The 21099-nt window shown below is 44.2% G+C and overlaps 2 protein-coding genes across 2 annotated transcripts; one reads left to right on the top strand and one right to left on the bottom strand.

Annotated features, from left to right (window-relative positions):
• Positions 1–1176: 1176 nt before the first annotated feature.
• LOC123128516 (nuclear exosome regulator NRDE2) lies at positions 1177–10176 on the top strand. Its single transcript, XM_044548543.1, has 13 exons — positions 1177–1731; positions 3039–3450; positions 3664–3999; positions 4110–4731; positions 4825–4999; positions 5568–5925; positions 6420–6530; positions 7016–7364; positions 8173–8392; positions 8658–8879; positions 9276–9650; positions 9733–9893; positions 9985–10176. The coding sequence occupies exons 1-11, from the start codon at positions 1247–1249 to the stop codon at positions 9427–9429; spliced, it is 3444 nt and encodes a 1147-aa protein (XP_044404478.1). The 5' UTR covers positions 1177–1246; the 3' UTR covers positions 9430–9650; positions 9733–9893; positions 9985–10176.
• A 7975-nt stretch (positions 10177–18151) lies between these two features.
• LOC123129696 (uncharacterized) lies at positions 18152–20543 on the bottom strand. Its single transcript, XM_044549758.1, has 5 exons — positions 20210–20543; positions 19801–19988; positions 19225–19315; positions 18742–18981; positions 18152–18558 (listed from the first exon to the last, which is right to left on the bottom strand). Exons 1-5 carry the CDS (start codon positions 20541–20543, stop codon positions 18299–18301), a joined length of 1113 nt encoding a protein of 370 aa, XP_044405693.1. The 3' UTR covers positions 18152–18298.
• Positions 20544–21099: the final 556 nt, after the last annotated feature.

Here is a 21099-nt window from a genome sequence, read left to right as displayed (position 1 = left end):
GGGACTACCATAGAGGCGCTTCCTCACGTCGGATCGGCCGGCCGAGCGACGACCCTACAGTAATTATGGCGCAAACTTTTTTAAGACGTAATATTACTTTACATGCAACCAAATCTTACCTCACATCCCTTCCCTCACCGTGGCGCAAGACCAATTGTAAAGACCGTAAGTTTATCTCACTAACCTTCTGTTCTTGCCGTGGATGCAGACTGTTACGCTGGGTACATGGGCAGGCTAGGGTGAGAAATAACTATTCCTCACTCAGGGTGACGAATAGCGCAACCCTATATATATATATATATATATATATATATAACCAAAAACACTCTTCAAAAAACATTTGAAAAAAATATTGAACAAGTATTTGAAAAGAATGTTGAACAATTATTTGAAAGTTTATCATATATATAAAAATGTTGAAAAAGTATTTAAAAATTATTGAACGAGTATTTGAAAAATGTTAAAAAAGTATTGGAAAAATGTTGAATAAGTATTTTTTAAATGTGAACAAGTATTTCAAAAAATGTTGATCATGTACATAATTTTTTTGAAAATGTATTTGAAAAATGCTGACCAAGTATGTAAAAAATGTTGAAATAAGTATGAAAATGTTGATCAAGCATTGAAAAAAATGTTGAATGAGCGTTCGGACAATGTTGAATGTATACGCAAAGTGTTGATCACTTATTAAAAAAATGTTTTTGACATATATGAAAATGTGGAGTGAAAACGAAAATAACATAAGGAAAAAAACAAGATGAAAAAAAATGAAAGAACGGAGAAGTAAAAAATTAAAGAATTGATAGAAAAGAAAACAAAAAAACCTGCTCAAATGGCCTCAAATAGGTCGCGTCACCTAGTATTAACAACCAATGGGACGTGACGGATTGGCTAGCAGCGTGCCTCGTCTCTCTGTAGATCAGGGATAGATCCCGGATCTCTGGTACTTGCGTTTCATGATCTCCTTTTATTTTACTTTAATGCGTGAACGAATGGGCCGGGCCAAATACTTAGAACCTTCAGCGACACTTCTCTACCGCCTCGCTTAAAGCGAGAAATAGTCACTGCGGAAAATAAGTCCTAACTCCTCTCTTAGAAAATACAGTATGAATTGGGCCGACGATGAAAAGAAAAGAACTCTCAACTTCTCAAGGCCATGTTTGGTTGGCCCGACAAACCCCGTCAGCGGCCAGAACTTTCTTGCTCTCCATCGCCCAACACTAATCTCGATTCTCGCAACGCCGTCATGGAGCCATCGCCGGAGCGTTCGCCGCCGACCACCACCGCCACCGCCGCTGGAGGAGGACACGAGCCCTCCAACTCCTCCTCTCTCTTCCCCCTCTTCCCGCTCTCTGCCCCCACCGAGGTTTCCCAGTGTCTCCCGAACCCTAGCTTCTCCTTCGACGCCTCCTCCCTCAACATCCCACCCACTGCCTCCTCGTCCCTCCCGCCGCTGAGCCCCTCTTCGGACGAGGAGGAGGCGGCCCCGAAGCCCGCTCCCGCGAAGTACAACCTGCTGCCGTCCTCGCCGTCCGACGAGGAGAGGGGGTCGAGGCGGGACGACAGGAAGAGGAGGAAGCGGAGGAGGGAGCAGGAGCGGTATGAGGGGGCCGCCTCTTCGCGGAAGCCGGGGGTTCGTGCCTGGGCTGGGTCGGAGACCAAGCTGGTCAAGGATTACTACGTCGACGCCAAGGGCGACCAGGATAACTTGGCATTTGGATCAATCTACAGGTCAGTGTTTGCTTATGTTTATGCACGGATTGTTGCATAGCGAAGCTGTTGTGTTAAATTCATGCTTACGCCATACTGAAATATGCTGAACAGACTGTTTATGCTTTCACATGTGAAGTTATTGGTGTCAAAGCTACATTTCACCGATTCCATTGTTGCGGTGTTTGTTCTAGTAGGAAACGATTAGAGTGTCTTGTTCATTTATGCAATTGGATGCAGGTGTGGTAGATCACATGCCAAAGGCCTGTGTAAGAGGTTGTGTATAGTTGCTTATGTTTAGCGTCTTATCAAAGTTATTAGCACCAAGTTTGATTTCCTAGATGCATAAACTATATGGTTAAACTCGTGTATTGGTAATTTCCAGAGCGCTAACTACGCAGTCTGGAATTAAGTTGCAAAAAATCGTGAGGTGGAGTTAATGATACCAATGGACATGGACTGATAGTTTAAGCTTTAAACCCAGTGTAGATACTTATAGTTTCACATGTTTAATCCCGTGCTGACTTAGAAGCTGGGTTGGAACAATTTTATTTTTAGAATAATCAGATCAGTTTGTTAAACAGGAAATTCTTATATTCTGTCAGTTTTTTTATAACTAAAGCTCAACTCTCTGTTATTGTCTAGTTAGCCATTTATCTTCTGGGACTTGCTGCAAAGTTACTAATATCAGTCTGTTTCAAAACATTGTAGAATATATCTACGCGGTTACTGTGAAGATTTTTTTTTATCAACTGCAACATTATGTAGCTTAGTATTCTGTGGTGTCTTGTGATTGCCAGTTCAGTATTTTACTTGTGTACAATGTCAGAGAACAACATAGGCTTAGGCGGGCCTGTAGCTGCTATCCAAATGGTACACCCGACCCTTTGTTAGACGTTAGTTTAGTACTCCCTCCATCCGGAATTAGTTGACGCTCTAGATACATCCGTTTGAGCGTCAACTAATTCCGAACGGAGGAAGTATTTGTTTTCTGTTCTTTCAACAATTTCTTCTTCAAGTAGATGCGTCCAAACTTGGGCTGCTACATCAAAATTAACGTATAAACAATATATGTGCCAATGGAAGCTTGCACAGGGGAGCAATTCGGCTGATATTGTCAATGGTAACAATGTAAACAATACATGGAATTAGTATATCATCAAGCTGGAAAAGTTAAATGTAGTCACTTTGTTCAGAATATCAATGCTTAATAACATGTTGAAGTTTTCCAGTTTTTACCTGCTGCAGAGACTTCATTCTGTAAGCCGAACTTATTCAGGTAACTGATTTTATTCTAATCAAGTCTAACACCACATGGTAATATGCAGAATGGACATTGCACGTTACAAGCCTCAAAACGCACTGGAGACACGTGGGCTTAATCGACGTTTCTATAATTATGGACATGCTTCATCGCAGATGGATCTAGATTCAGATTTGGATGGACTGGATAACAAAGTAAAAGTGGGAGGGCGTTACTTTTCAGCAAAACATGCCGTTTTAGAAAGAAACAAGGGTTTCAAGCACCTGAAAGTGTTGAAAAGTGATATGATTGCAATTCTCCCTGAAGATTTTATCCCTGTAGAGACATCATCCCTTCCTGTGAAAAGCACAACCGTGCAACAGGAGCTTGAGGAATCTTGGGAAGATGAAATACTTCGGAGGACAAAAGAATTCAATAAGATGACACGAGAATGTCCTCATGATGAAAAAATCTGGTTGGCCTTCGCTCAGTTTCAGGTATCACAGTTTTAGAAGAATATTTCTTTCACCAGGCTATCACATTGTGTAGTGCACAGTTGATTTTTTTTTACAGCATACAGTTAAGTCACAAACAGAATCTTAAGCTATGAAACTGTTGACTAGAGTTTTACTTCAGCTAACCTTTCCCCCTTCCACCTTATAGTTGTTAAGAAATCTAGTGAAGTGATTTCCTCTGCTTCTGCATTGCAGGACAAAGTTGCCAGTAGTCAGCCACAAAAAGCAGCACGTTTGCAAACAACTGAAAGAAAAATTAGTATATTGGAGAAGGCTGTGGAGCTCAATCCAGATAACGAGGAATTGTTGCTTTGCCTTCTGAAGTCATATGGTGAGAGGGATAGCTCTGAGAGTCTCTTTGGTAAATGGGAGAAAATACTTATGGAACACCCTGACAGTTGTAAGTTGTGGAAACAGTATCTACTTCTGTGCCAAGGGGAATTCTCCAGATTCAAAGTATCTGATACACGGAAGTCTTACTCATATGCAGTACAGGCTCTATCTGCAGCTTGCACAAAGCTATGTAGGCAGGTTTAGTGCCTCATTGAACATATTTCAGCATAACTGTTCTCCCTTCTCTCCCTCTCTTTGCATGAATTTGCTATAGTCATTAAAATGTTTTGTTCTGGAATTTTCCGCAGGATTGTGAAAATGCTGATCTCAAAGCACATCCTTCCTTAGTTCAGGTTGAACTTGGTTTAGTGGATATATTTGTGAATCTTTGCCGGTTTGAATGGCAAACAGGACATCGAGAATTAGCAACTGGGTTATTTCAAGCTCAAATTGAGTTTAGCCTATTCTCGCCTCCCCTTTCCCTGTCCTCAAGCAGTAAGCAAAGACTCTTTGAGCACTTCTGGAATAGTGGTGGTGCCAGAATTGGAGAAGATGGGGCTCTTGGATGGTCTACATGGTTAGCAAAGGATGAGGAGAGTCGACAAAACATGGTTATGCAAGAAAATCCTCAAGAGCCTGAAGGGGGAGGCTGGAGTGGTTGGTTTAATCCCTCTGTAGCAAATGCTGAAACGAATGATGTGTCTAACCAATCAATAGAAGAATTGGCTGCTGATGGAATTGATCCAGAAGACCCTGATACTGAGGACACACCTGCACAAGATGATGTTGAATCTTTACTAAAAAAGCTCGGCATTGATGTAGAGACTGAGTACAGTAGTGAAGTTAAGGATGCAAAAACATGGAATAGATGGTCCACAATGGAGCTGTCGAGGGAGAATGAACAATGGATGCCCCTTCGTGAAAATTCTGGTACTTCCCTTTCCCCCTTTGTTGGTAAGATTGAGAAGTGACTTTGAGATTTGTTTAGGTAACTCAATTCTAACACTGGGATGCAATTTCCAGGAGCAGGACCAAATCATTCTAATGATGCCTCATCTGGAGAAGTCAATGATCAGCTTTCCAGAGTAATCTTGTTTGAGGACGTAACTGAGTTTCTGTTCTCTTTATCGTCAGAAGAGGCTCGTTTTTCCTTGATATGCCAATTTATTGATTTCTATGGTGGCAAAATTTCTAGATGGTAAATTCTTGCACTTCTATCCTGTTAAGCTTTGGTCATCCTCCTCATGTGAACAGAACTAAATACTCCCTCTGATCCAAATTAATTGTCGCAGCTCTAGACTTTACTAGAGCGGCGACAATTAATTTGGACCAGTGGGAGTAGTATATTTTTATTGCCTTGTAACTTGTTTCAATTTTTGTTGCTCAGTGTGCAACTCCTTATAACTAAGCCTGACAAGAAAACTGGATAGTATAATTTGATCAAATCTGTTACCATATAATGGGAATTATGAGATTTATGGCTATACCTGCAGCTACCCAGCTGGGTTTCCTCATTATTTTGGTCATGTAGCACGTTAGTCTTTTAGTTTAATTCATCACGAACATTTCAGCATCCTAGAGTGGATTCTGAGTCGACAGCTGGGGGATTCGAAATTTATCCTGGTTAAACAGAGCTTACACCAACTTGTTCGTCCTGAAAACCTACTGAGAAGTTGTGCACTGGGTTGCACGATGGAAAGTTGGTTGCGGTTATCCTAAATTCCAGGACTCATCCTTCAGTTTTAATCAATGTTCTTAAATTCCAGGACATCCAGCAACAGTTCAAGTTGGCTTGATAGAATTATGAGCCTTGAGATGATTTCAAATGATATTTCGGAAGATCTTATCGCCATATCTGACCTTGCAAACAAGACACAAAATTCAAGTCATTGTAGTTTGGAGTCTTTATTAGGAAGTATGCATGATCTTTCTCAAAGACCTGGCCTGGTGAAATTTCTGAAAAATGCAATATTGCTTTCCCTTGATATATTCCCTCGTAATCATATCTTGGAGGAAGCTGTCCTTGTTACCACCCAAATGTATACGGCACAAGAGAACACTTTGTCTACTCCAGCTAATGCATCGCGGGCTTTGGCCAAAAACCTGCTGAAGAAAGACAGACAGGTATGCTTTATCCTCTTTCCCTTTTCTTTGTTTTCACATTAATTTTTCGTGGGCCATAAAAGTTATAAGCAACTAGCTAGTTGTGCAATAAACCACACAGAAGTATGCTCATGTATTTCTAGCCAGTAGCCACCTAGTTCACACGATAGAGTTTTGCCGAGTGATATCACCCAGCGTAATCTGCATCAGTTAGCAAACTAAACACACCATGCAGTTATGGGACCAAAATTAAGCCAAGGCAATCCGTAAATATAGCAGAAGTCCTCAGTTCAATAGCGGTTACTCATATTTTGCATTAACCAAGTTGATGCTCCATCCATTATCTTGTTTTAAATGGTGTTCTTCTGAGAATTCTCCGTGTCTATGTTTCGTTTTTATGTATGAGTGCATTTTATTTAGCCTAAGTTACTTGTAACAGTTATCAGTCTTAATCATATGTAGCTTGGAGTATTGCGTATTGAAGAAATGTAAACCATGACCTTTCTTGTGGCCAGGATCTTCTGCTTTGTGGTATATATGGCCGAATTGAGGCTAGGCATGGGAACATTGACCAAGCAAGGAAGATATTTGACATGGCACTGTTATCTACAGAAGGAGCTACACAGGTATTATAGAACCGTAAAATAAATATATTTTATGGAAGCTTGTATATCCATTCATTCCAATCAGTATTAGTCGCTACTGGTATTGGTTGTATAATGCATAATGCTGCTGTTCTAGCATCTTTGGTGTGTGCATAAACATAGATCTGCCTCTCGAATGCATGCTACCATCTCCAGTCTAAATTCTAAAATAGATGCCTTTAGACATTGACATTATCTCCCATGTACAAGTTTGCCCAATATTTTTTCTAATTGTATGTTAGTCAGCAATTATATTAGAAAATAACGATTTGGAAATAAGTTATGACACAATCATCCTTATGCGATCATTTCCATGTGAAAATTTTAAATACTTATTTGTGGCCAAGCTTTTAGAGTTTTATTGCATGCGTTTCGTGATGACTTCTATTCTTTTAACGGATGTAGTAAGAAATAAGAGACCGGCTTTCTGTTTTTAAGGTTCTTCTGGTTGTTGCTGTTGTTGACAGGATCTCGTCAGGAAGGTTCCTATTCTTTATTTTTGGTATGCTGAGATGGAAATATCAATATCTACTTCTAGAAACAATTCTGACTCGGCACATCGTGCAATATACATTCTTTCCTGCTTGGGTAGCAATATCAAGTATTCTTCTTTTGGCGGTCCTATATCACGCCCGCTGGTATTAAGGGCTCGTCAAGGATTTAAAGAGCAGATTAGAAGCCTGCGGTCTGCATTTGCAAGTGGTTGTTTGAGAGAAGAATCAGTTGCTCTGATTTGCTGTGCTTCCTTGTTCGAGAGTATGACTTCTGGTTATTCTTCTGGTCTTGAAGTGATAGAGGAGGCCTGTCCATTTTCAGGTTCTTCATCCTCTCTTTTTTGTTCTGGATCTATATGGATGATATCGTTTCAAACCATTATGTTTTTCTGCTCCTGTGTGAAGTGGCTTTACTTTATCATTCTATCATTTTACAAAATGGCAATTATTCTTGTTATTCTTTTGCTTGCCACCTCTATTTGTCAATGTCAGTTACTGTTGGTCGAAACTGCTGCTGAAGCAACAACTTGATAACTGCCACCTTGGTCCTATGTCATGCATACTAATTTCTATTCCTTCTGCTGATGTATATTGGCTATCCTCCCTTGTTAACTATTGAGTATTCGCAACGAAATATGCACTTAACTTTAGGGTTCTGTTAGTGCAATTTCACTTTTGTTATCAATTGTTATTTACTACTCCCTCCGATCCGTATCTAGACAAATCTAAGACAAGTAATATGGATCGGAGGGAGTACTAAATTATAGTAGATGTATTTGTCTAAGCTATAAGATATTTTATTTATTCATTTATCTTGCATAAACAAATTATACTGTTGTTATACCTGACGTAACAGCCTATTTTTGACTGCTCTCAAGGGTCAAGATGGATGGATCCTTTTGACTGTTCTCAAGGGTCTTTTTCAGTTTTCACTAGAAGTTAAAATCACCTTGTTGTATTTTACTGTTGAACTTACCTTTATGTTTAACCTCTTCATTTGTTGTCCTGCTGTTATTTTGAATCGGATAAAGACTTAAATATTTTTCTGCATGCTTATAATTATAATTATTTTTTTGTCAAATTTGCATTCAACAAAGCATTCTCTTATTATGTGAACTTGATTTTTTCAGAGAGCCATACCTTGGAATTTGAAGAGTTGTGGATGTATTACATCAAACTGCTTCAGAAGAATCTGAACCAGTTGAGTCTCTCAAGGGTTTGGCCGAGCATATTGAAAGGAGTACAAACATATCCGTACAATCCAAAATCATATGCATCCATGTTAACTCTGAGCTGTCTTTACAGTGTTCCCAACAATCTGCGTCTTACACTTGACAAATGCAGTCAAAGGTAAGGGTGCTTTGTTTCCATGAAAACACTCTGTGTTGTATATCTAGTATAGTGTGATATGAATATAACTTCTAAAGGATATGCCCGTCTAGTTCTCCTTTAATGTGGATCCTCTTGTCATATTTTTTTGTCTGCACTCATATATGGTGTTTAAAGATGGAAATAATATAAACAAGCTTTTATTGTCTTCATGCAATTTTGTTGCGTGCATGTATGACTGTAGATGGCCGTGCTGCTTTCTATTGACTGATTATTTTTTCAACAGGGACCCTTCCATAGTTGCCTTGCTGTTCGCTTTGTCCTTTGAATGGAGTAAAGCAGGATCTTACAATAGAATCCACAGTCTGTTTGAGAGAGCTCTAGCTGATGATAAGTTACAGAAGTCTGTTCTGTTGTGGCGCTGTTATCTAGCTTATGAGGCAGAGATAGCCTGTAATACTTCTGCGGCACGACGTGTGTTCTTCAGAGCTATACATGCTTGCCCATGGTACGCGAGTCACATAAACATGGATATCAGAGCTTAATTCTGTCGTTTTACTTATTGCAATCCACTCAATCACTTGTATGTTAATATGTAAGAATAATGAGCATGTATTCTAAATAAAGTGCATCTAAGAGAAGCAGTGTTTCCAAGTTTGGTTGGTGATGTCACAAAATTTTAGTTTATGAAATATTAGCAGCTTCTGCTTTCTTTTCTTTGCTTTCTCATGTGAATACGTAAGTGGTTTTTATTCCATGTGTATTTTCTCATATTTATCTTAGCAGCCACTATTTAAACTGTATATTTTATTATTATTACCTCTTGGGCTTAGAATTTTGGTGGTTTAATTTTGTTGTTATGGATGATTGTGTTTGGCATCTCAGATCTAACACTCTTTCGCAGGTCTAAACGATTATGGCTTGATGGGTTCCAAAAATTGAGCTCAGTTCTGACTATGAAAGAGTTATCAGATCTCCAGGAAGTTATGCATGGCAAGGAATTGTTCATTCGCACTGATATCTATGAGATACTGTTACAAGATGAAGATGACATATGATCAGATGTGTATTCAAAATTCCAAATCTGTCCCAGATGGCAATCATTTGAGCTGGTAGTTTCCAAGATCACAGCCGTCAACCAAATTCAGTTCTACAGCCGTCATAATACACATCCAATGAGATCTGGATGCATCTTATAAACGGCTACGTCTTTGGATTGTCAATATTGCTGATTTTAACTGCCCCTTACTTTCTGTTCCTTCCAAGACATTTTTGCCAGGTTTGTTGCCACTTAGTTCTCCCATTTGATCCTTGGTTATTGTAATTACACAATAGCTTCACTAGGCTATTTTAAACCACAGGACATAATCAATCTGAAAATGTCTTATGGCAACTGCTGAAGGCAATTACAAAGCACAGTGAATACAAATTTGGTGTTCAGATTGTTTTGCAAGAATGGAGCAACAAAAATATGCTAGAGATTCATGTTCACAAAGTGCAAAATTACTGCAACCTCAGGCAAGTGAGTCGTGTTTTGCAGGGGGCATGGTTTCCTGTTTTTTCTTTGCCCAGCTACATTTTACTTTTTTCTCATAGTTTTGGTGGTGAATCAGGTTAAGCGGGCCTCATGAGGTATCCCAGGATCTTGGCTGTCGAAAGAAAATCTTAGTTTGCCGAAGACCTGGTTTCTCTACAAATTTGTAAAATCACTCGCTTGTAACATCACTAGTTTTGCGCTAACCTGAACTGGTCATTGTGTTCTTCGCGCAACTGATGAAATAATAGAATGTCACTCCATATTACAATGATTGAACTGATCCACTTAATTAGACCTTTAGAGACAAAGAAATTAGAAAGAAAAGGAAAAGCCGTGGCTAGACGACGAGTGTGCGCTACCTCGTGAGTCGTGACTGTTAACCGGGCTGTTTCAGTAAGTGAATGTGTGCTGTGACTTCAAAAAAAAGTAGGAATATGTGCTGCGACTTCATGGGGTTGTTGCATGCAATGAGTTGTATGTACCACACCATGTGGTACCGCTGTTTCACCTGTACGTATACGGTAGCCAGGTATAGTACTATTTGCTGGTCCCGGTTGGCCCCAATTTGAAGTGATACTGTAAGTTCAGTTCAGTGCGCAGGGTTGTTGGCTTATTACTACTCACCTGTGCCTGCACAGTTCAATCATGCTCGTCAGAGCGTAGGTGTCGACCAAAGGTTGCAGGATTCTACAAACTCAAATTCATGTCAGGTTGGTGCTCGGCAGTCGGCACAAGCTGATGCACTCCCCAGATGCCAAATCGTGAGCTTCTGAGGGTGGAAGCTCCAATCACGTCGACCACCAATGCCGAGAGGTAAGCTCATGGAAAAAAAATGAATAAAAAGGACAAGGAGAAGCCATGGTTAGGCGACGTGTGTGCGTTCCTTCACGACTGTTAATTGGGTTCCTAATTCGGACTAGTAGAATGCCCGTGCGTTGCTACGGGCAAAAGCTGAATACCCATGCGTTGCCACGGAATAATAAAAATATGGACACATTGATTAAATTATTCTTCTAATTTAGAAATATGGGTTAAGCATGGTTACATCGAGTTTTCATTATGCAACAACAAATATAAATTCTCTTTCATTTTTTTCCTTCTCTGCAATCTTCCTATCTCCTTAAGTAGCCAAATTGCTCGTCACCTGAGAACTTATAACTGGATATATATCATCCATTTATAAATAGTATTAGTATTCTCACTGTAAATACTCTTATATTTCTTTACAGAGGGAGTATCACTCAACTTCATGCATCCACGTGTCACTATTACATGGTACACAAAGATTGACAGTCAGTATTACAAGATACGCAATAATTGACAGTCACTATTACAAGGTACGCAAAGATTGACAAATATATAAGCCTCTTATTTCAGCAATAATAGCATAATTGATGCAACCTTCAATAATAAGCTCATTGTATATAGGAAATGTTCCATTTATCTTGAATCAAGATTTTCAATGATAAGTTGGATAAGCTAATGTTTTCAAAGCTGGGGGATTTGTATACAATTAGTATCTTTATTACCAACTCAATCGTCATGGACGTGGTCATGGCAGCAGGCGTCGAGGTCTTCACGGCACCACTGCTCTCCTTCTGTGTCTCCACCAAGTTCAAAGACGGTGCGACAGCGACTAACCTATCACCAGTATTTAGGTCTGTCAGCTTCACGCTGGCCACGATGGCCAATTTCGCCCCGGGCTTTGACTTCTTCAGCTGCGTGATGGCGGTTGCTGCGCTCTCCCTCGAAAACAACATGATGGCCACGGTCGCCCCTGTCCTGCCCGCCGGCTTGGTCGCCATCGCAGGCATCACCTTCCCGTCTAGCCCGCGCTCACCAACCGTTTCTCTCACGACCCGCTCCACAACTACTCGGCTCCTGCTTCCATGAAAACGCAATATATTTCATATTCACCAAGAAGCAACAGAAGTTAGATCACTAATTAAATCCTATTATGATGAACCATTTATGCTGAAATAGCTACAGAGCAACTCTCATAGACTAAAGTTAAATCTAGCAATATGGTACACTTGGCACCGGAGTAAACCCCAGATTAAACAATATACTATGACTTCAGAAGAATATACATTAATTTACCATATTGTAGGGAAAACAAGTCTGGAGCACAAAGTAGAGAGAAACACCTGTAACATACGTGCAGGATATAACATGACCTGAATGTAACAAAATATAGTTGTATTTTCTAATGGAACAAAATATGTATCCGGGCATGGTACTCAAGATGTTTTTTTTTTTGCCTCACATTATTATTTTTGTTGGAGAAGAAGTTACATTTGTTACGTACTAAAAGGCACCAGGTAGCATATCAGGTCATCAGATAATCTTCTGGACTGAGTTTCTACTTCCTACTGCTTTACTGATTTCTTATAGTTGCTAGAAAAATGAGATGTGTCAAACAGAAGCTTCCTTCCGCCGGCCACTGACATGCCACCGATGATGTGTGAATATTACATGAGCAGCTACAACCTTTTTTCAAGGATGAGACGATGAGCAGCTACAAACTTGATACTGTTCCTGGTAGTCTCATTCTTCCAAAGAAAATAGGAAAACAAACTCATACATTTCAACACAGTCCCTTCTTCACATAAACTTCCAGTTTAAATGAAAATACTATTATTTTTCGATGAATGACACTTTATTACTTTAAAGGTTTAAGCATTACGCCCGGTCTCTGCATAAATGAAATACTAATAGCAACAAAAAAAACTTAACAAGAAAACTCCGACAATATGGACCAAGATTGACTTGGTAGTAGATCAAATCACATGCGTCCAAGCATGAAATCAATATTTCTCTTACAGAACTAAATTTCGACAACCACGTAAGCTCTAAACATTGTTCTTGATTAAAAGGACAAAGGATAAAGGAATGGAAAGTCTCACCATCAGTACTCAATAATGTTTGCACGCAATATTTTTGTCCGAACAACCACAATCAATATACATCCACACTTGCCTCAAGAGGCAAAGTAGAACCCCCCCTGCAAATTGGGTCCGAGAAGAAGAAATAAATGCAAGAACATAAATAGGGAAAAGGAAAAGGAAAATGAAGTGTATTGATGCCTCGAGAACATACGACCTTGGCTCCTTCGCACCTAAGGAATGAAGAAACAATTTGCAATCCCAAGACTGATGGTGGTTTCTACACTGTTGAATCTTTAGATGCATTGGCAAATGGATATATAATGAAACTGCAACGATACAAAGCTACATAGATTCTTATAAAAGAATTAACTACTCAACTCAAGGCATGTCAGAAGATGAAAATTATTTGCATCAGACCCATCAGAATTAGCTTTTGCCATGTAGTGTATGAGCTAAAACTGAGCATTTACTTATCGATAAAAAAGCATCGAGCATCATCAGCTATAAAACAAACTATATTTTCCTAATAGATGGTACAGGCATGAAATACCCAAGAAGCAGTCATGAGAAATCTGAACCTTTCTCGGGTTTTCTTTGTGTAAATAGGAGGCATTTCTGTCTATGTAACCCTCAGAGCACAGAACCAAGCATGAGAAATCTGAACCTTTCTCGAGTTTCCTTTGTGTAAATAGGAAAATTGAAATCCTTTGCCACACATCTGAACCTTCCAAGAAGCTGCTATCAGGGTTACACAAAGCCAACAAAAACTACTCTGAAAATTTCATTTATAGCTAGAGAGCTTGATCCTGACAAGCAAAATAGACAGTCATGTTTTTATTTGACAAAAGATTTTGGCATATTTACCTCAGTTTAATTAAACCTCCAACGGGGATGATGCAGCCATCGTTGCAAAAGCTTCACCAGCATCAGAAGTTGGAGCACCCCGCTGAAAGGGATAAGGTACTCTTATCCTGTCATTGTAGTAGAAGAAACAGAGACGTTCATGTTACTAAACAGCAAGGTTGGTGCAAATGAAATAAGCATATCTTTAGAAAAACAGCAGCAGCGGTCGAGGATACCTAGCGCGGCAGTCGCCTGCATATGGTGTCTGGCCATCCAGGTGGCCATGGTGCGTAGGATACAGCGCGGCCGTTGAAGTCAATGTTGTCGATGTCCATCCCTTCCCCAGAGAAGCTCCTAACCCCTGCACACTGCTAACAATAGCTCTCTATCGTGGGTTAGTTCTCTCGCATGATCAACAGCACACCCATCGGTAGCTCGCATTAGATTTAGAGTATCAAATATAGTAAAGTTTCAAACAATATGAGCACTGTCCTAACCAGCCCCAAGATACTTATGTGGTTTTAGAATTCTTTCCCTGACATAAAATATTTTGAATTTCCTTTGCCCATATTAATATATACTCCCTCCGTCCTAAAATTCTTGTCTTAGATTTGTCTAAATACGGATGTATCAAGTCACGAGTATGTATCAGTGCCAAGCAGAGAATGCAAGTTTAGTCAGATAACCCACAACAGGGATATAGTTTTCAGCAAATAAACATCGTACTGGCCAAATTATATTAAGAAGTGAAATGTACAAGATTCACCTTATGCTTGGAAAGAGCCTTTCCAGCCATCTTTATCGGTCACCAAACACCATCATAAGTCTTGATGCTTGATGCTTGTTCTAAAAAAGCATAAATGGTTTATCAGTGATGCTTGATGCTTGTTCTAAAAAAGCATAAATGATTTATCAGTGCAATTGATTGAACATGTAAAAAATCATAATATACCTATTATTACTACGGGGAGGTAGCACTGTAGTGTTTTTAAGATATGCACAAATTTAGGAGCTTAGAGCTGATTCAGTTCAACCAAGTTGCCATTTTCCGGTGCTCATGTGGAGAACCTGAAAAAAAGGAAAACTGCACAATAGAGGCTATAGAACTTTCACAGGAAGTGCTCAACAATGCAATACCAAAATTTAATATAATGAGCGCGCTTATCTTTGAACCTAAAAAGGATAAGAATAGACACCCAGGACATACATATATATATACATAAAAAACAGCCACCTCATACCAACAAATCAGAAGAGAAATTTCTTCAAACAGGTTGTGGGCAAGGTGAGTAAATATACTAATATACTCCATATATCTACTGAAGTCCAAATGGACAGCTTGGCTGGTGAGCTTATAGATCAGGTACGAGCTTCTCGTAAAAAGTAGCAATCTAGGATTTTAAGTCTTTTTTCTAGTTGCCAACGCAAACAAGCTAAAAAAATTTAACAAGAAAAAATGCAAAGAGGAAAAAGAGGGCACAACCATCCACGCAGATGAACCGCCTTAAAGTTTTCTAGACTCATACGATCTATGGTCATGCCATCACCATTAGAACATGTACGCATCCAAGGAAAGGCCAGCCAGCGAGCCGCCCCGTCGATCCAGATGCATCAGCGCCGCGATCGGACCAAGGAGCCGCAGCGCCGTCGATGCCATGGTAGGGACGCCCGCGCCTGACGCCACCGAGATGAGCGGCGGGTGGCCTGCCTCCAAGAGGGGGGGGGGGGGGGTTGAGGGCGTCAAGCTTGGAGGGAAGATAGGGGCAAGGCGGCAGAAGCTGGGGCTGGTCGAGGAGGGCGGCGGCTTTGATGTGCGGCGCGACGGCGAAGGGATGGAACGGCGGCGGCGAATGCATCGGCGGCGGCAGAGGGATAGATTTGGGGCGAAGGGATGGATCGGCACGGGCATTGCAGCGGGGAAGAGGGCGGCTCTGGGTGGAGCGGCGGCGGCGGCGAAGGGATGAAGGGCGGCGGCGAAGGGAGACCTCGCTCGAGGGCAGGAGTCGTCGATCGCACGTGCGGGCGATAGGTTTAGGTTTTTTTTTGTCGCTGGTTAGTTTTCGTAGGTCTTTTTTCGTTGGTTAACCATCGTAGGTCTTTTTTCGGTCGTAGGTGCATGGGTGCGGGTTGGGTCTCAACACGAGGTTTTTTCGGTTCGTGGTGGCTAAGTCGGAGGTGGGAGAAGGTACCAAAAAAACCATGAAAGATGGAACGAAAAAAAACTGGAAGCAAGACTACCAACTGCTTCATTAGAAGTAGAGATTCTGCCTAGCTTTTGCTCCATTCATTACTGTAGGACACCACATATATTAAGCACTGGGAGATGGGCAAAAGAAATGGGAAGCAATCTGCTTCATCAAAAGTGCCGCGTTTCTGGGGTTTTATAGCATGAAATCTCGAAATATACGTACTATTTTGAGAGGGTAAAGTTGTATGCACCACACCATGTGGTATCGTACCAACGCTTCACCTGTGCGTATACGGTAGGCAGATATCGCCCTACTTGATGGTCCCGATTTTCAGTGATACCAGCAGTTCAGCACACACACACACACGGTTGTTGGCTTGTTATTGCTCGCCTGGGCGTGCACAGTTCAATCAGCCTCGTCAGAGCTTTGGTTCTAGGTACAGAACAGTGGTTGTATTTTACGAACGCACAATTCATGTCAGGCTGGTACTCGGACACGATACCGAGATAGGGACATTGATACACTGACAGGCAACGCAAATGCAGTTCCCAGATGCCAAATTGTAAGGCTCTAATCATGTTTGATTGCATGAGGCATTAGACATGGGAAATACTCCCTCTCATCCATAATAATAGATGGCGCAGTTTTAAACTAAGGTCAAAGGGAGTAGATTTTTAGTCCCACTCTTACTTCGTACACCGTGGAAATTAATCCGGGATGGAAACCTGCTCATGGAAGAAATTGGCAGTAGTAGTTCCAAATTGAGAGGCCATGGCAGACATCGGCGAGGCGGAGTCGCACTCTCCGACATTGAGACGGACGGCCTGCAACCCCGAGCACCAAAGGCCGCGTCGTGATGGATGTGTCGGCCTTCGACCACGACGGATCCATCGAGTCATGTGAGCCGGTGTGCGTCTCATGTTCTACTCTACCTCGTCGGCGATGGCATCAACACTGCGAGGAGTGCAACCAACCACCGGACATGGGCACGACAGAGCCGGACATGCTCTACTTGATATTAGATTTCACGTGCATGTAATTGTATGGATGTAAGGATTCGTAATCGTAATTGAGGTATCCGTTTGTGGAAACAAGTGTGACCGGTCATTGTCCGTTGAAGGAGTATTTAACAAAAAACTACCACAATTCGTGAAACCGTGTCTAGAAACTACCACTTTACAAATTTGTGCCCAAAACTACCATTTTTTCACTAATCCTTGACAAAAAACTACCAAGTCTGAAAAGAGCCCGATTCGGCTTTTTTAAACGCGTTTCTGACTAGTTGGGCCCGCACGTCAGTGTCTATCTTCTTGCTCCTCCTATATCTCTTTTAGGCATTTCAACAAACACCTCGTCTTCGTGCCTCGCGGCAGGGAGCTCGCCGGCGAGGCCCAGCACGGCGGTGCACCCCTCGGCGCACGCGTTTCCCTTCGGGCTCGAGTCGCCGGAGCGAAGGATGGGGGAGCTGTACTTGACGGATTCGCCGCGCCGCGTGAGGGCGGACGCGTCCCACGGCTCCAGCCTTCGCGCCATCGGAGCGACGCGTCCACCACGATGAGACGACCCGCGGCGGCGCCTCGTCTTCGAGACAAGAGCAGCCATGACCGATCCCGCCGCCGCACCCGTAGTTTGTGCCGCAGCAGAGGTACGCGGCGCAGACCTGGCCGCACCCGCCACACTACAAGCTGCAGTTTTTGCCGCAGCCGCCACAATGCTATGCCGGGGGCGAGGCCTCGAGCTCTCGCTCGGAAGAGCCAAAGCCACGGATTCACGAAGACCCGAGGCTGGAGGAGTTCAAATCGGAGTTGCTCTGTTCCCCGACGAAGCTGGAGCAGCTGGTGATGTCCCGCTCGGGGCCCTCGGCGCCAGCCCGCAAGGCAAGGAACATAAGGGAGCAGCCGGCGCGGGCGGCAAGGAGTAGCAGGAGCAGCAAGCGCGGTCGGGCACGACCATGGCTGAGCTCGAGCCCGGGCACGGCGGCGGCCATGACTAGCTCCTCCCCGGGACGGCAATGTGCCACGTCAACGCTTATGTGTGGGCCCAACCAGTCAGAAACGCGTTTAAAAGAGGCAAATCAGGCTCTTTTCAGACATGGTAGTTTTTAGTCAAGGATTAGTGAGAAAATGATAGTTTTCTGTACAAATTTGTAAAGTGATAGTTTGTAGGAACGTTTCTATGAAATGTGGTAGTGTTTTGTTAAGTACTCTCCGTTGAAGCGTCCAGACGCGTTCACGAGCTTTTAAGAAGTCGGATTTGGTGTATCCAACTGTAGATGCTTTAACTCCCGTTTCCTATCTCTAATTTTCACGAACCAAACACACTGCAATGCTAGGTTGCTTCTTATTCTCAAAGAGGTTAGGGAAAGACCTATGTATTTACAAGGAGAACTAACTCTCACGACGATCTTGGTCACAAGAATATAGAATATCTGTCCGATTCATCTAACCCATCCGCTTCATCCTCAGTCAGCCTAGCCTCTTGTTCTGATGATGGTAATGGTGCCCTTCCCTCCGGTCCTGATCTTGGTGAGGCTGACGACCGCCTTCCCGGACAGGCCCGGCCGGTTAGTCGACGACACGACGGGGCCGCACGCGAACTGGCCGACGGGGTGCCGCACCGGCCTCGCCGGCCGCTTGAGGATCCTCCGGTTAACATCGTTCAGCGTGTCGCCGTCCAGCACCAGCGGCTTCACCACGGCAAACGGGTACAGCACCCCCTCCTTCCTCCTCCCTGCGCCAGAAAGAAAGAACGAAAAAAAAAACCCGTCGTCAGCCTGCCACCCACGTCAAACAAAAAGATGGCGGCCCATCCTAGAAGCCGGCCACCCCCTGGCGCCGCAGGGCCAGTTCAGCGGCTCAGCTGCACACATGCGCGGGTGCTAATTGCTCGCCGGTCGGCCACACCCACACCCACCTGCCAGCGAGGAGCAGGACGAGGAGGACGCCGGGCCGCAGTTATTGCCGCTGCCGCTGCCGCGCCCTGCAGTAGCCTTTTGCAGCGGTGGCCGGGGAGCAGCAGCAGCCGTGGCGGAGGAGGGTGGCGGGGGCCCTGCCGCCGCTCCACAAGCTTCTCCCTGCCCCGCTGCCGCTGCCGCTGCCGCGCTCCGGCCCCCCTCCCCCTGCCGCTGCCCCCTGCCCGATGCAGCGCCCTCCTCTGCAAAGACAACGCCGCTCCATTTAGCAGTTATTGAACACAGTGTCATCACAGTAGAGCGCGCGCTGCCATCGTCTCAAACTGTATTGGTTGATCATCGGAACATGGCGCTTCCAGTGAATCATGAATGCTCTCATTGGATTTTTGCTGTGCGGTGGTACTACGTAGTGCTAGCTTAAGCTCTGTGCGTGTGTGTGTGCGACGAAATGAGCTGAAAGAAAAAAGAGGGCGTGCGATCATCACCTGAGACAAAGCCGCTGGTCTCCGGGGCCGGGGCCATGGTGCTGAGGTCATGGAGGAGCGCTCCCTCGCCGCTGCTGGGATCCCAGAAGCTCTGCGTTTTTGCGCCGTGCCGAGCAAGAGACAAGCACAAGACGACGGGTTAGAGAAAGGGTGGAGCAGGACAGCATGCCGCTCTCTGCGAGGAGACACGGACACGACTGAACCAGTAGTACTTTCTTTTTCGTGTCCATTAGCGTGACAGTGACGGTGAGGTTACAACCTTTAATTACTGTGTTTGTTGTCTAAAGTAGTTACCCAGGATTAGTAATTAGAGAATATGTGTACTCTAGACGACGTGACAGCAGACACCTAATAATAATAAAGCAAGCAGAATAGCTACTCCGGGTTCGGGTTAAAATTTCAATGTTCGTCGCACGGCCAATGTTGCTGATGAGGTGATGATGCAGCAAAATTTTCAGTAGTGATTAGCGAATACTCGAGCATCTAGCTCCAGCGCCGAGCCATGGCGAGTGGACAATCCTACTACTGCGTCGCTAGAGATCATCATCGGCCATGGGGAGTGGGGCGAGAGCTCACCTGAAGAAGGCACTGCAGGTCCTCGCTCGCCATGGCCGGGCACCGCGGCGGACCCTCCCCCGCAGCCGTCCTCTGCCGCTTGCTCCGGTCGCCCCACTGCGCGATGGCGTCCTCCAGGTAGCCGCCCCCGCCGCCGCCGGTCGACGCCTCCGACGACGACACCGGCGACTCCTCCCCCCCGCCACCTACTGCGCCGCAAACATCCAAGGCTCAGTAAATACCGCCACACCCCACAGCCAATGCCTCTAGAGTTGGTCTAGACTAGACCAGCCACAGTGCCACACGCGCAAGGTCAGCACCATCACGGGCACGCACGCACGCACGTACCGACGTGCGTATGCGTGTGGCGGTAGACTAGACCAGTCTCGCGCGCGTGGCATGGCACGCAGTGAAGGAGTAGGTTTCTTACACGAGGGCAAGCCCGGGAGCGCGCCATGAGTGCCGTCGCCGAGCTGGCACCGCACCAGCTCCTCCCAGTCCCACTCCCACTCCCAGCCCCGGTCCGGGAGAGCGGGCGGGGCTACTACGCGGCGGCCGTCGTGGTGGTGGTGGCGGCTCTGGAGCGCCATGGGCGGCGTCCGGGTGAGGTGGCCGGGAGTGGAGTCGTGGAGTGGAGTGAGTGATGTGGCCTCGCCCTCGCCACTCCTCCCTCCCACGCGGCCGGCGCCGGGGCTTAAATAGGCCGGGCTTTCTCCCTGGGCCGCTGCTTTCGTGGCATGCGCCAAACCGAAAGCCGCGTCCATTTCAACTTGGGCGACGGCGCCTCCATGCAAAGCGGTTTGGATCGTGTTTTTGCTCGGAAGAAGCGGGCAAGCGGTCAATGGGAAAAGAAGGAATAATGATAATAAACGGGCGAGCAAAAGAGTAAAGGGGAAAAGGGTTGATGCATGTTGGCCCGTTCCTCGTGATTCGTTGCGTTTGATTGGCCTTTTCCATCGTCATCGGTGGACGGATGTTTACGGACCCATCGGGTGCGTGCAAAAGTTTTCGAGCTGATCGAAAGCGGAAAGCGAGTTCGATTAAAAATCATGCAAATACGAAACGATTTCCTCTCGCAAAGAAGCTACTAGACTGTTTTTCTTTACACTCAACCCTACGAACGCATGCACATGCATTTCGTAGACAATGAGAGGCCGTCTCCCACGGAATGAACATCGCCAAAAATTGTAAAGTGAATCTGAAATATTTTGAAACGCAAGATCTACAGTGTATATATAGGTTGTGTGATGGGTCATTTTAGAGGGATTTTGCGGCAGGCCACGTTCAGCTCGTCCTTTGTGACGCCGCGGCCGACACTGT

This window comes from Triticum aestivum, chromosome 6A (assembly GCF_018294505.1).
Source record: "Triticum aestivum cultivar Chinese Spring chromosome 6A, IWGSC CS RefSeq v2.1, whole genome shotgun sequence".
Classification (NCBI taxonomy): Eukaryota; Viridiplantae; Streptophyta; class Magnoliopsida; order Poales; family Poaceae; genus Triticum; species Triticum aestivum.
The sequence above is the reverse complement of the archived record's forward strand: the minus strand, read 5'-3'. Positions and strand labels throughout refer to the sequence as shown.